Source organism: Cyphomyrmex costatus, unplaced genomic scaffold (genome assembly GCF_001594065.2).
Source record: "Cyphomyrmex costatus isolate MS0001 unplaced genomic scaffold, Ccosl1.0 scaffold2150, whole genome shotgun sequence".
In the NCBI taxonomy this organism is placed as follows: Eukaryota; Metazoa; Arthropoda; class Insecta; order Hymenoptera; family Formicidae; genus Cyphomyrmex; species Cyphomyrmex costatus.
In genome coordinates this window covers 44,969-56,983 of record NW_017276204.1, presented here as the reverse complement: position 1 = coordinate 56,983, position 12,015 = coordinate 44,969, and the positions used below count along the sequence as shown (strand labels likewise).

General features: G+C 36.2%; 1 protein-coding gene across 1 annotated transcript; it reads left to right on the top strand.

Moving 5' to 3' along the window:
• The first annotated feature begins 201 nt into the window (after window positions 1-201).
• LOC108773618 (uncharacterized) lies at window positions 202-1,281 on the top strand. Its single transcript, XM_018539483.1, has one exon. The coding sequence runs from the start codon at window positions 202-204 to the stop codon at window positions 1,279-1,281; it is 1,080 nt and encodes a 359-aa protein (XP_018394985.1).
• Window positions 1,282-12,015: the final 10,734 nt, after the last annotated feature.

Below are 12,015 nucleotides of genomic sequence, written 5' to 3'. Positions count from 1 at the left end.
GTAATATCTCTTGACGTAATATCTTTGTTCACTAACATCCCTCATGATTTGGCAATGGACAGCATAAACAAAAGATGGGATTTTATAGAACAAAAAATAACTATCCCGAAAAATGAATTCATTGATGCTGTAATGTTTGTTCTTTCTTCTACTTTTTTTAAATTTAATAATATCATATACAAGCAGACCTTTGGAACCCCTATGGGTTCACCTTTATCCCCGATTATAGCTGATTTAGTATTACGGGACATTGAAGAGAAAGCTTTAAATTCACTTAATTTCTGTTGTACTTTTTATTTTCGATATGTGGATGATATAATTTTGGCAGCACCTGAGGATAAAATTGAAGTTATTAAAGACACCTTTAACAACATACATAGACGGTTGCAATTTACAGTAGAATTTGAACAAAACCATATGATCAGCTTTTTGGATTTGTTATTAATTGTGGAGGATGGAATTGTAAAACTTGATTGGTTTCATAAAAAGACTTTTTCGGGCAGATATCTGTCGTTTTTATCAAATCATCCTATTTGTCACAAAATAGGCACTATATATAGCCTTGTGGACAGAGCGATTTTATTATCACATCCTGAATTTCAACAAAAAAATTTAGAACAGTGCATTACAATACTTTTACAGAATGGATATCCTATAGATTTCATCTTTAAATATTTCAACAGAAGAATAAAAAACTTGATTCAATCCAAAAAGATTGTGTCCACAATTAATGACAATTCCAATAACACAATTAATGACAATTCCAATAATAACAATAATGTAAAAAAGAAATATATGGTACTTCCGTTTATACAAGGTATAACACATGCAGTTACGAACATGTTTAATAAATCTCTTTACAAGATAGGTTACAGATGCTTGAATAAGTTAGATATGTTTATAAAAACACTCAAAGATAAAAAAGAAATAGCTAGCAATAATAATGTTGTATACAAGATCCCATGTAAAAATTGTGATATAACCTATGTGGGACAAACTAAAAGGAAATTGAGCACAAGAATTAAAGAACATATGAATAATAAAAAGCTTGAGCAGTCTAGACATTCGGTACTAACTAACCATATTTTACAATGTAATCATGAATTTGATTGGAACAATACTAAAATTATGGATTATGAACCTAATTATAATAAGAGACTAATCTCAGAGACTTTACATATTAAAGAACAATTAAATGGAATAAATTTAAAGAAGGATACCGAATCTCTTGACGATGTATATGTACATTTGCTGGAACGTATTGGTGACAATAAACAATGACAATAATCAATAATAATAAATAATAATAATAAATATCAACCACTTTGACTTTCTAAACTCATAAACGTTATCATTTGTACATTACTTTTCATATAGTTAAGATGTGTATAATCTGACTTGCAAATTTAGTGAATAATTATCTTCTTTTATAATGTAAGTGTTCAATTTTTGGTTTGTTTTTGCAGTTGTTTCATTGTCAATTTTTTTGATTTATACAGTTTCAACCTACATATAGAATTTGATGACTTGATATCCATATATGGGCTCTGTGCTCTTTAATTTTGACTAACGGATTGGAAATTTCATGGGATTAATCTTTCTCGCATATAAACGAAGAATGGATTATAACAGGTTTTTTCATCGTTTAAGTAAATTGACTACCGCCATCGAATATTGGAGCGATTGTATTGTTATATGAAAGTTTGCGACTGTTGAGGATGTAATTTTTATATTTATTAGAGAATTTACAATGTTTTATAATTTTTATTTGTTGTTGCGTCTGTGACATGTAAACGGTTTAATTTGAGTGGGAATTTTATTGCAGCTGAGGATGACTTTGTAAAGTCGAAACGTTCTGCGCTAATTTTATCGATTGTAATAAATTTGTTTAATATTAACAACTAATATAGCTCATTATTGACCTGGGAGGTATATTTAACTTTTATAATTTTTGATTTTATATGAGCTGATAGTATTTATTAATAAATAACATATCTTGACCATTTTGCCTGTGTACAGCACACATCTAATAAGCATAACGAGCATAACCTGTTCGCGTCATCTCACTGATCGCACTCTATTTTCCTATTGGCGGATGCGATCAATTCAACGCATGCGCACAACACTCAAAATAATCTTAGAAAGAGAGAGAAATATATATTCCTGCACCGTGGTTCTGGGACCGCTTCCTCTCACTCCCTCTTATAGGCACTAGCCATATAGTAGTATTACATATATGATTATACGTATGTATGTACGGTTCGACAATACAGTTTATATATTTTTTAAATCATTGCGAAATGCGATACTGTGAAGTTCCAAATTGCAAAAATTCAAGTAGAAATGGCCATATAATGCGCCATTTCCCGAAATCTCTCACAAGAAGAGAAAAATGGATAATCTATCATACCTCTGGTCGTGTTGGTTGAACACCTAAAAAGTTTTTATTGCCAGATTCGTTTGTTTCGTGCAAAAACGCGTCGAATGAGTGTATTTTTATCAAAATTTGAACTGAACGAGGTATTCTATACCTTTACCATCCATTTATTCTAGCTTGTTTAATACAAGTCTTTAATAACAATGCATTTGAATACTCCCGCGCATTAACTATAACGTACTTCCGGTATCCCTCTAATGACGATCGTTGTCTGTCTGATCCTTTACTTGAGGGTCCCTTATTGAGAATAAAAAGGGGATACAGCCACTAGGGGGAGCCTATCGGGCCGGTGAAACATAGAGGCAAAATCACAAACTTAAATCCCTAGATAACTTAAGGCGCGATTACATTAGCGAGGAGAGTGTAAAGCTCTCTTGCGTTTGAAAGTAAAACGGTATTCAATCTAACGGATAGACTGACAGTATACGCAAGCTAACATATAAAATGTTAATCTAAAATAAATTAACGTACAACAGAAAGGAGAAATACACGGATAAATTGCACGTATTAGCACACATACGAGTGCGAGTACGGATATCGGATCTCGTAGGATTAAATACATAGCATAAAATATAATACACTGTGATAACACACAATACATATAGCTTAAACCTAAAGCTTAAATTTAAACTTAAACTTAAATTATATACAAGCTTGTAACGATGCCCCCCTAAAATGCATCGTTCCCGCGTGGTGCCAACGGGAGTAGGAGCGAGGCGCCTGCTCGTATGTTAAAGTAATTCGCAGGAACAGCAGCTCCCGTTAGAACCGCCAGTCTCGCCGAAAGGTACCGACCGTCGTCGGGGACCGCCGATCGGAAATCTTCTCCCACGAGAAGCTGATCGGCGGAAAATACCGCGACCGGCCGAAGTATTGCGAGCGAGACTGGCGGTCGAGTATAAGATACCACGATATCAAGCCGCGCGACGCATTTTGCCTTCACAGCTTTCCTGACACATCCGATCCGATCACCAGCTCACGATACCGATCCAGCGACTCGCTCGTCCGACGAACCTGAGGGGTAGGGTGTACCCTGCCTCTGCCGGGCGCTCCCGGCCGCCGAACGAGCCGTCCAGGAAACGCATCTAAAAGCGCACAAGCTAATTCGCGTGTTGCTCCGACGAACCTGAGGGGTGGGGTGTACCCCGCCTCTGCCGGGCGTTCCCGGCCGCCGGACAGCCGTAATTAGTTATCACTCCCACCTTCCGTACCTTCTTTTCCGCATCCCGAAAATCCCGTCTTGGTACTTGACATTCGAAAAGGGGTAGGGCGCTCCCTGCCTCTGTCGGGCGCTCCCGGCCGTCAAGTACCAACTCCGTTTCCTTTATCCTAGCAAACAAAATTACGTATCGCGCCGCGAAACGACGCTTGCTGGCGTATACCCGCGTTCCGCCGCGTTGCAACTCGCCGCCGAGAAAACCCGCGATCGCCTGCACATATCTCGCGCCGTTTGAGAGTTAGTTGTCGTTGCAGTGTCCGCGTCCGTTTTCAGCGATAATCTATATATACATATTCCTGTTGTCCGCGCTCGTTTAGATATACATATATTCTGTTACCCGCGCTCGTTTATTTTCTTCGCTGTATTGTTGTCAGTCGCGTCCGTTAGTTATATATTTCTATATGTTATTTTCTCGTCTATTATTGTAATTTCTTTATCATATAATTGTCTTAATAAACCATGTTTCTTGTCTAATTCTTATTTTCGCATTAGTATTTTTCTTTTCCGATTTCCGACGCTTCACATAATTTTCCGCCGCACCGTTCCGACGCGAATACTCTTTCCGCCGAACCTTTTTTATATGACACGCATTTTTCCGACGAGCTAGTCCGAGTATAAAAATTAGGTAGTTACAAGCTTACACCTAAACTATCACGCGTTTAATGTACAAAAGAAGTATGTTAAATAAACTTATCAATCGAAGAAATAAATGTGTCCAAGATACCGATTATATCATCATCGATAGTAGCCATAAGATATTCGACAGGGTGTGGGAGGAAGCCCCTTTCCTTAACCAAGTTCCTCTGCAGCACCAACCTCTGATCCGCGAAGGCGATACACTCCCAGAAAACATGGTTTATAGTCTCCTCAACATCACATCTAATGCACAGCGGAGAATCCACTATACGAAACCGGAACAAACTCTTCCTTAAGGAAGTATGCCCGGATCTGATTCTATTGATAGAAACTACCGTTTTCCTCTTGGCCTTGAAATCTCTAAACCAAACGTGTTTAGATTCCACCAAATAATTATCACAATATCTCGCGCCGCGAACGGGCGCATTACTCTTAACCCACTCAAACGTATCACTGTACATCATTCGGTTCCACAAGTTTCTAAACTCCGAGGTAGGAATACCCAACTGCGTGTCCCTGCCAGAAGTAATAGCTTCTTTCGCTAGTCTGTCCGCTCGCTCATTGCCTGAGATCCCTATGTGACTGGGGATCCATACGAGCTTGACCTCGGTCCCCATGTCTCTAGATAGTCTGATAATCCGGTCTTTGATAAAGAGAATGAGATACGAGCTGCTGCGGTGATCAAAAGTTGCGTTAACAGCGCTCAGCACAGATTTGGAGTCCGAGAAAATAACTAGTTTCGACCATCCATACCTATCCCCTAACTCCAGAGCTGTAAGAATCGCCATTGCCTCCATATAGTAGGAAGAGACAAACCCCGCGCACCTGTATTTCTCAGAAATAGAACCATCCAAAGAAGTCACCGCAAAGCCCGCATATTGCGAGTCCTGTACACATGACCCGTCCGTAAAAAGGCACATGGCCGACCCAATCTTCTCGTTGAATAGCCCCAGAAAGGTTGCTTCAGCACCACATGTGCGTCTATCAAAGTTATCACCCTCTTCAAGATCCACCTCTGGCCGAGATAGAAGAGCTTCGAAAGAACTAGAGCAGTATAATGGTCCGTCGCTGCTAGGGAGAAGATGTCTTCTAGTATCAACAACCTCAAAGGCCCGCATGGGGCAGAGCTGACCTGATCTCGCTGTGTCGGGGTTTCTGCAAGTCCCTTTAGCGCGTCCAAAGACTCTAAAAGATCAAAATTATTTAAAGATCAAGTGGTTAAGTTAAAAATAAAAATAAGAAGAAGGAGCATATACCACACGCTGGTTAAAGGTAGCGAAAATCTCGTGTATTTAATAATACTAAAAATTACATAAATATAAACGTTTTGGTCATTAATGTGACCATCTTCAGTATATACAAAACTTTTAATTTAATTCCCCTAATGTATTTTAAATAATAATATGTACCGGGGCACTACTTTTCGCATGTTAGTCAATTATTATACAATACACGATATTCATCGGTTCTATAAATGTCAATCTAACGTCAATTCGCAAATAAGAATGATGTCAACTTTAAAAATGATTCGCATATAAATCAGATCAAAATATAACGATATACAATATAATTTTCTTTATGTCTTTACAATTCTGATAATGAGTTTGTTAAGGTATTGACATCGACCATGAATTGAGAACAACAGTTTCCAGACTAAAAATTATAAATATTTTCCTTTTTCTTTCTGACTTATAATATTAAAAAAAGGGCGAACAATAAGCCTTAAGTTGATAATTAATAAATACCTCTGTCTCAAAGGAGTTTCGACGACATCCATGTGAAAGGACTTGAAGTTAGTCATTACGGAAAGAGAATGTGGCAAGAATTTGTTGTTACAAGTAACCTCTTTACTTTAAACATGGAAATATTTTTAGGGGTGGGAAACTAAAGTAGGATGGTGGGGATGATTTAAAAGTGTCGTTATGTAATTATCTGGAAACCTTTCAGTGTCGCTCTGTAAATTTAAACCGTTTAATTGTTTTTTTATAAATATCATTTCAGAAATTGATCTTTTAATGTATGATGGTTCGTTATCCAAAATATGGACATTATTCCAATCCATTGTATGGTTATATTCCATTTGATGCTTGCTAACAACGGATTTATTTTGTAGTTTATTTAAATCTGCTTTATGTTCTTTAATTCTAGTTTTTAAGTTCCTTTTTGTTTGATCAACATATGAGCAATCGCAATTAAGACAGTCAATTTTATAAACTACATTAGTGTTGTTGAATTTGTCCAATTTATCCTTACCTAATTTAATTATTTGGTTTAAATTATTGATTGGTTTGTAAGCTATTTTGATCTCAGAGTCAACACCAAAAATTCCTTTGAATTTTTCCGACACTTTATTATGGTACGGGACACAAAAAAATTTTTTCCTATTTGCATATGTATCTTTATTGTATGTATTATCATTATTTTGACTATGTATAAAGGATTTGCTTCTATTATTTATTGATGCAAATAAGAAGTCGAGAGGATAACCATTATTAGTTAAAGTGTTAATTAATTCATGGATGTTCTTAATGTGGAATTTTGGATGTGAAAGAAGAAGGATGCGATCGAAAAGTGATGTAATAACACCTTTTTTATGACATAAAGGATGATTGGAATGATAATTGAGGTATCTACCGGAATTTGTTGGTTTTTTAAAAATATCAAATAAAATTCTTCCATTCTCAATACATAGCTTTACGTCTAAGAAATTTATCCAACCATCAATGCTCTCTTCAAGTGTAAATTTAATCCTACTGTGGTAGGAATTAAAGGTGTCAAATACTTTTTTAATTTCTTTGTGATGAATAGCTAATAGAGTGTCATCCACATATCTATAATATATGGGAATGTCTATATTGATGGTTGATAAAATTTCAGTCTCAAGATCTTCCATAACTATATTGGCAAGTACTGGAGATAAGGGAGATCCCATGGGCATACCAAAAATTTGCCTGTAGAACTTATTATTAAATCTGAAAAAGGTTGAATTAATGATCATATTTAAAGCATCTTTAAATTCATTAAGTGGAATTGATGTATTGCGAGAAATTTTATCCCATCGTTTTTCAATACTTTTATTAATCAATTCTAAAGGTATGTTAGTGTACATGGAGACTACATCAAATGAAACGATTTTGTAATCAGAGTTTAATGATTTACCATTTAATATTTTAACTAATTCAAAACTATTTTTGTGAGTATTTACTGTGAGTTATGCTTTTTTCAATAATATTTTTAAAAAAATCTGCCAATGGATATAATGGACTGTTAATACAACTGACTATGATTCGAAGTGGATAACCTGATTTATGTATTTTAGTAATGTATTTTCGATCGCATCCTTCTTCTTTCACATCCAAAATTCCACATTAAGAACATCCATGAATTAATTAACACTTTAACTAATAATGGTTATCCTCTCGACTTCTTATTTGCATCAATAAATAATAGAATCAAATCCTTTATACATAGTCAAAATAATGATATTACATACTGTTACGTCCAAGCCCCAGGATTCTTTATTGCATAGGAAAATTTAGAAATTGAGGAGGGGGCGTGGGAGGACGCAACTGACACCGCTCTTGTGGCAAACGCTCCAAGAAGCGTGCCACAAGTCAGAGACGCAATAAGGTCACAGATATGGGTCAACGTCAGCGTACGACGCTATTACTCGGCCCTGTGACTGTGTCTCCATCGGTCCTCTTTTAGATCAAGGAACTTAATCCTTTTGATCAGGGATCGGACCGTGCAATTTAGTGGGATGAGAAATAAATCGAAGGTTTTCTTAATAAACTACAGCGATTTTAAATAGTCGAATACCAAAAAGAGTTTATTATTTCTTATATATAAAACAAGGCTTGAAGGAAACGAATGTTATAATATCTTTCATGTTTACAATTTGAATAGTTATTATGAGTGGTATATATATATATATATGTGTATATTTATGTATATCTAATATTTGATAACTATTTAACATTTTAAATTACAAACTATAATTTAATCTAATGAGTAAGAATTGGAACCGTATGTAAGAGTTTGAGTAATTTGTGTGATAAGGATCTCCTCTGTGGATTGGAAGGTTTCATCGAGGATTCTATGCTCCTCTATAGTAAGTGGCGAGTATGATATCGGAAGGGGAGAGGGAAGTGATTCATATTCTGTTAGATCGACGACAGGTATGATTATATCCTATGAGGAAGGGTGTGTGGAAGATTCTAATAGATGATGGAGGGATTCGTAGATTTCTCCGAAGGCTGCTAGATCTTTCGGAGGAATTGGTGAATCGAAAGGGGGGTACTCTATGATGGGATCGAATATTTCTGGGGAATCTTTGGACGTTAAATCGATCACGGGGATCGAAGGAGAGGATTGATCTCCGAATGTGTGCGTGCTAGTTAAATCTGGCGCTTGGTGACAGGTTTCGTTCATTAATATTATTCCGGTCTGACTTTGTTTAAATCTGGGGACGTCATTTAGCTTCTCAATCCTTGCCCGCTTCCTCCGTCCTGCACGATGTTTATTTCGCCATACCATCTATTAAGATATAATATTTCTCTCGTTATGGGAAGTTAGCAAGGGAAAGAAGAATCCAAGGGGAGAAAGAGTCAGTTAGAGAGAGATAGAGAAAGAGAGAGAGATAGAGAGAGAGAGAGAGAATAGAAGAAAAGAAAGAATGAAGGAGAGAATCGCTTGAGGCGGCGGTCGCTGAAGCAATTCAGGAAGTATAAAGAGTAAAGAAAGTGAATTGCTTGAGGCGTCGGACGCTGAAGCGATTCAAGAAGGTAAAGAATAAAGAAAGAGAATTGCTTGAGGCGTCGGACGCTGAAGCAATTCAGTAAAGAATAAAGAAAGAGAATTGCTTGAGGCGTCAGACGCTGAAGCAATTCAGAAAGTGTAAAAAGTAAAGAAAGTGAATCGCTTGAGGCATCAGACGCTGAAGCAATTCAGTAAAGAATAAGGAAAGAGAATTGCTTGAGGCATCAGACGCTGAAGCAATTCAGAAAGTGTAAAAAGTAAAGAAAGTGAATCGCTTAAGGCGTCAGACGCTGAAGCGATTCAAGAAGTAAAGAATTAAGAAAAAGAATTGCTTGAGGCGTCAGACGCTGAAGCAATTCAGGAAGTAAAGAATTAAGAGAGAGAATTGCTTGAGGCGTCAGACGCTAAAGCAATTCAGGAAGTAAAGAATTAAGAGAGAGAATTGCTTGAGGCGTCAGACGCTGAAGCAATTTAGAAAAATAAAAGAAAAAGAGAGAACCATACACGAAGAAGGAAGAGGAAGAGAGAGAGATATTATAAATGGTCGAATAATAATAAAAGAATAAACAAAAAAAATTGACTTCTTACTTTTGAGATGAATGGGGTGTTGATAAATGGCTACCGGAGTCCCTTGAAGATCGGGATTCCATCTATTAAGATATAATATTTCTCTCGTTATGGGAAGTTAGCAAGGGAAAGAAGAATCCAAGGGGAGAAAGAGTCAGTTAGAGAGAGATAGAGAAAGAGAGAGAATCGAAGAAAGGAAAGAATGAAGAGAAAGAAAAGAGAGAATCGCTTGAGGCACGAATGCTGAAGCAATTCGGAAAAATAAAGAAAAAGAGAGAATCGCTTGAGGCACGAATGCTGAAGCAATTCGGAAAAATAAAGAGAGAGAATCTAAGAAAGGAAAGAATGAAGAGAAAGAAAAGAAAGAATCGCTTGAGGCACGAATGCTGAAGCAATTCGGAAAAATAAAGAAAAAGAGAGAATCGCTTGAGGCACGAATGCTGAAGCAATTCGGAAAAATAAAGAGAGAGAATCGCTTGAGGCACGAATGCTAAAGCAATTTGGAAAAATAAAGAGAATTGATTGAGGCGTCAGACGCTGAAGCAATTCAGAAAGTAAAGAATTAAGAAAGAATTGCTTGAGGCGTCAGACGCTGAAGCAATTCAGAAAAATACAGGAAAAAGAGAGAACCATACACGAAGAAGGAAGAGGAAGAGAGAGAGATATTATAAATGGTCGAATAATAATAAAAGAACAAAAAAAATTGACTTCTTACTTTTGAGATGAATGGAGTGTTGATAAATGGCTACCGGAGTCCCTTGAAGATCGGGGCCTATGGAGCAGAGTCCTGGACTGGTTGGAAGTAGACGCTGCTTTGTCACGGAAACTCCGAAATTTTTATAATTGTCACACTCGAATTGCAGAGTACGGAAGTTATAGAACTGGAGACTATTTTAAAATGTACTGTCAAAGATCGGATCCGCGCTATTAGAACTGAGGAAGTGAAGTGTTTTTCGTAGTTTCGCGGCTTCATATTTATACTTGCGGAGGGCGATATGCCCTTCTTTGTTTGCGAGAATCAAATTTTGGGAGTAGGAATGATTTAGGTCAAATGTGTGCTGATGTATCGAAGATTTAAATTGTTTTATCTTAAACCGGAAACGCGTGTGCAGTATCGAACGCTGACCTATAAGCTTCTTATAGGATCTATGAGTGGCGGTTGGTCTCTTAACTTCGCGACGCGGCCAGCTGTAGCGTCCGGTAGCTGAATTTGTTAATGAGAAAAATTTTCTATAATCATCTAATAATTGTCGATATCTGCTCACCCGTTTCTCTTAAAATTTGAAGTAAGAAGCAGGAAGAAACGATATTATTTGTTTAGGTTTCCTCGTACTCCTTATTACACTTAGTTTCGTTAATATACTTGTTATCTATCTAACGTTCCACGGAAGAAAAGAATCGTGGAGTCCTCCGGACGTAACAATACAATAAAGATACATATGCAAATAGGAAAAAATTTTTCTGTGTCCCGTACCATAATAAAGTGTCGGAAAAATTCAAAGGAATTTTTGGTGTTGACTCTGAGATCAAAATAGCTTACAAACCAATCAATAGTTTAAACCAAATAATTAAATTAGGTAAGGATAAATTGGACAAATTCAACAACACTAATGTAGTTTATAAAATTGACTGTCTTAATTGCGATTGCTCATATGTTGGTCAAACAAAAAGGAACCTAAAAACTAGAATTAAAGAACATAAAGCAGATTTAAATAAACTACAAAATAAATCCGTTGTTAGCAAGCATCAAATGGAATATAACCATACAATGGATTGGAATAATGTCCATATTTTGGATAACGAACCATCATACATTAAAAGATCAATTTCTGAAATGATATTTATAAAAAAACAATTAAACGGTTTAAATTTACAGAGCGACACTGAAAGGTTTCCAGATAATTACATAACGACACTTTTAAATCATCCCCACCATCCTACTTTAGTTTCCCACCCCTAAAAATATTTCCATGTTTAAAGTAAAGAGGTTACTTGTAACAACAAATTCTTGCCACATTCTCTTTCCGTAATGACTAACTTCAAGTCCTTTCACATGGATGTCGTCGAAACTCCTTTGAGACAGAGGTATTTATTAATTATCAACTTAAGGCTTATTGTTCGCCTTTTTTTTTAATATTATAAGTCAGAAAGAAAAAGGAAAATATTTATAATTTTTAGTCTGGAAACTGTTATTCTCAATTCATGGTCGATGCCAATACCTTAACAAACTCATTATCAGAATTGTAAAGACATGAAGAAAATTATATTGTATATCGTTATATTTTGATCTGATTTGTATGCGAATCATTTTTAAAGTTGACATCATTCTTATTTGCGAATTGACGTTAGATTGACATTTATAGAACCGATGAATATCGTGTATTGTATAATAGTTGAC

Excerpts from the sequence above, each read along its gene's own strand:
- LOC108773618 (XM_018539483.1), top strand. The coding sequence starts at position 202 with ATGGGTTCACCTTTATCCCCGATTATAGCTGATTTAGTATTACGGGAC.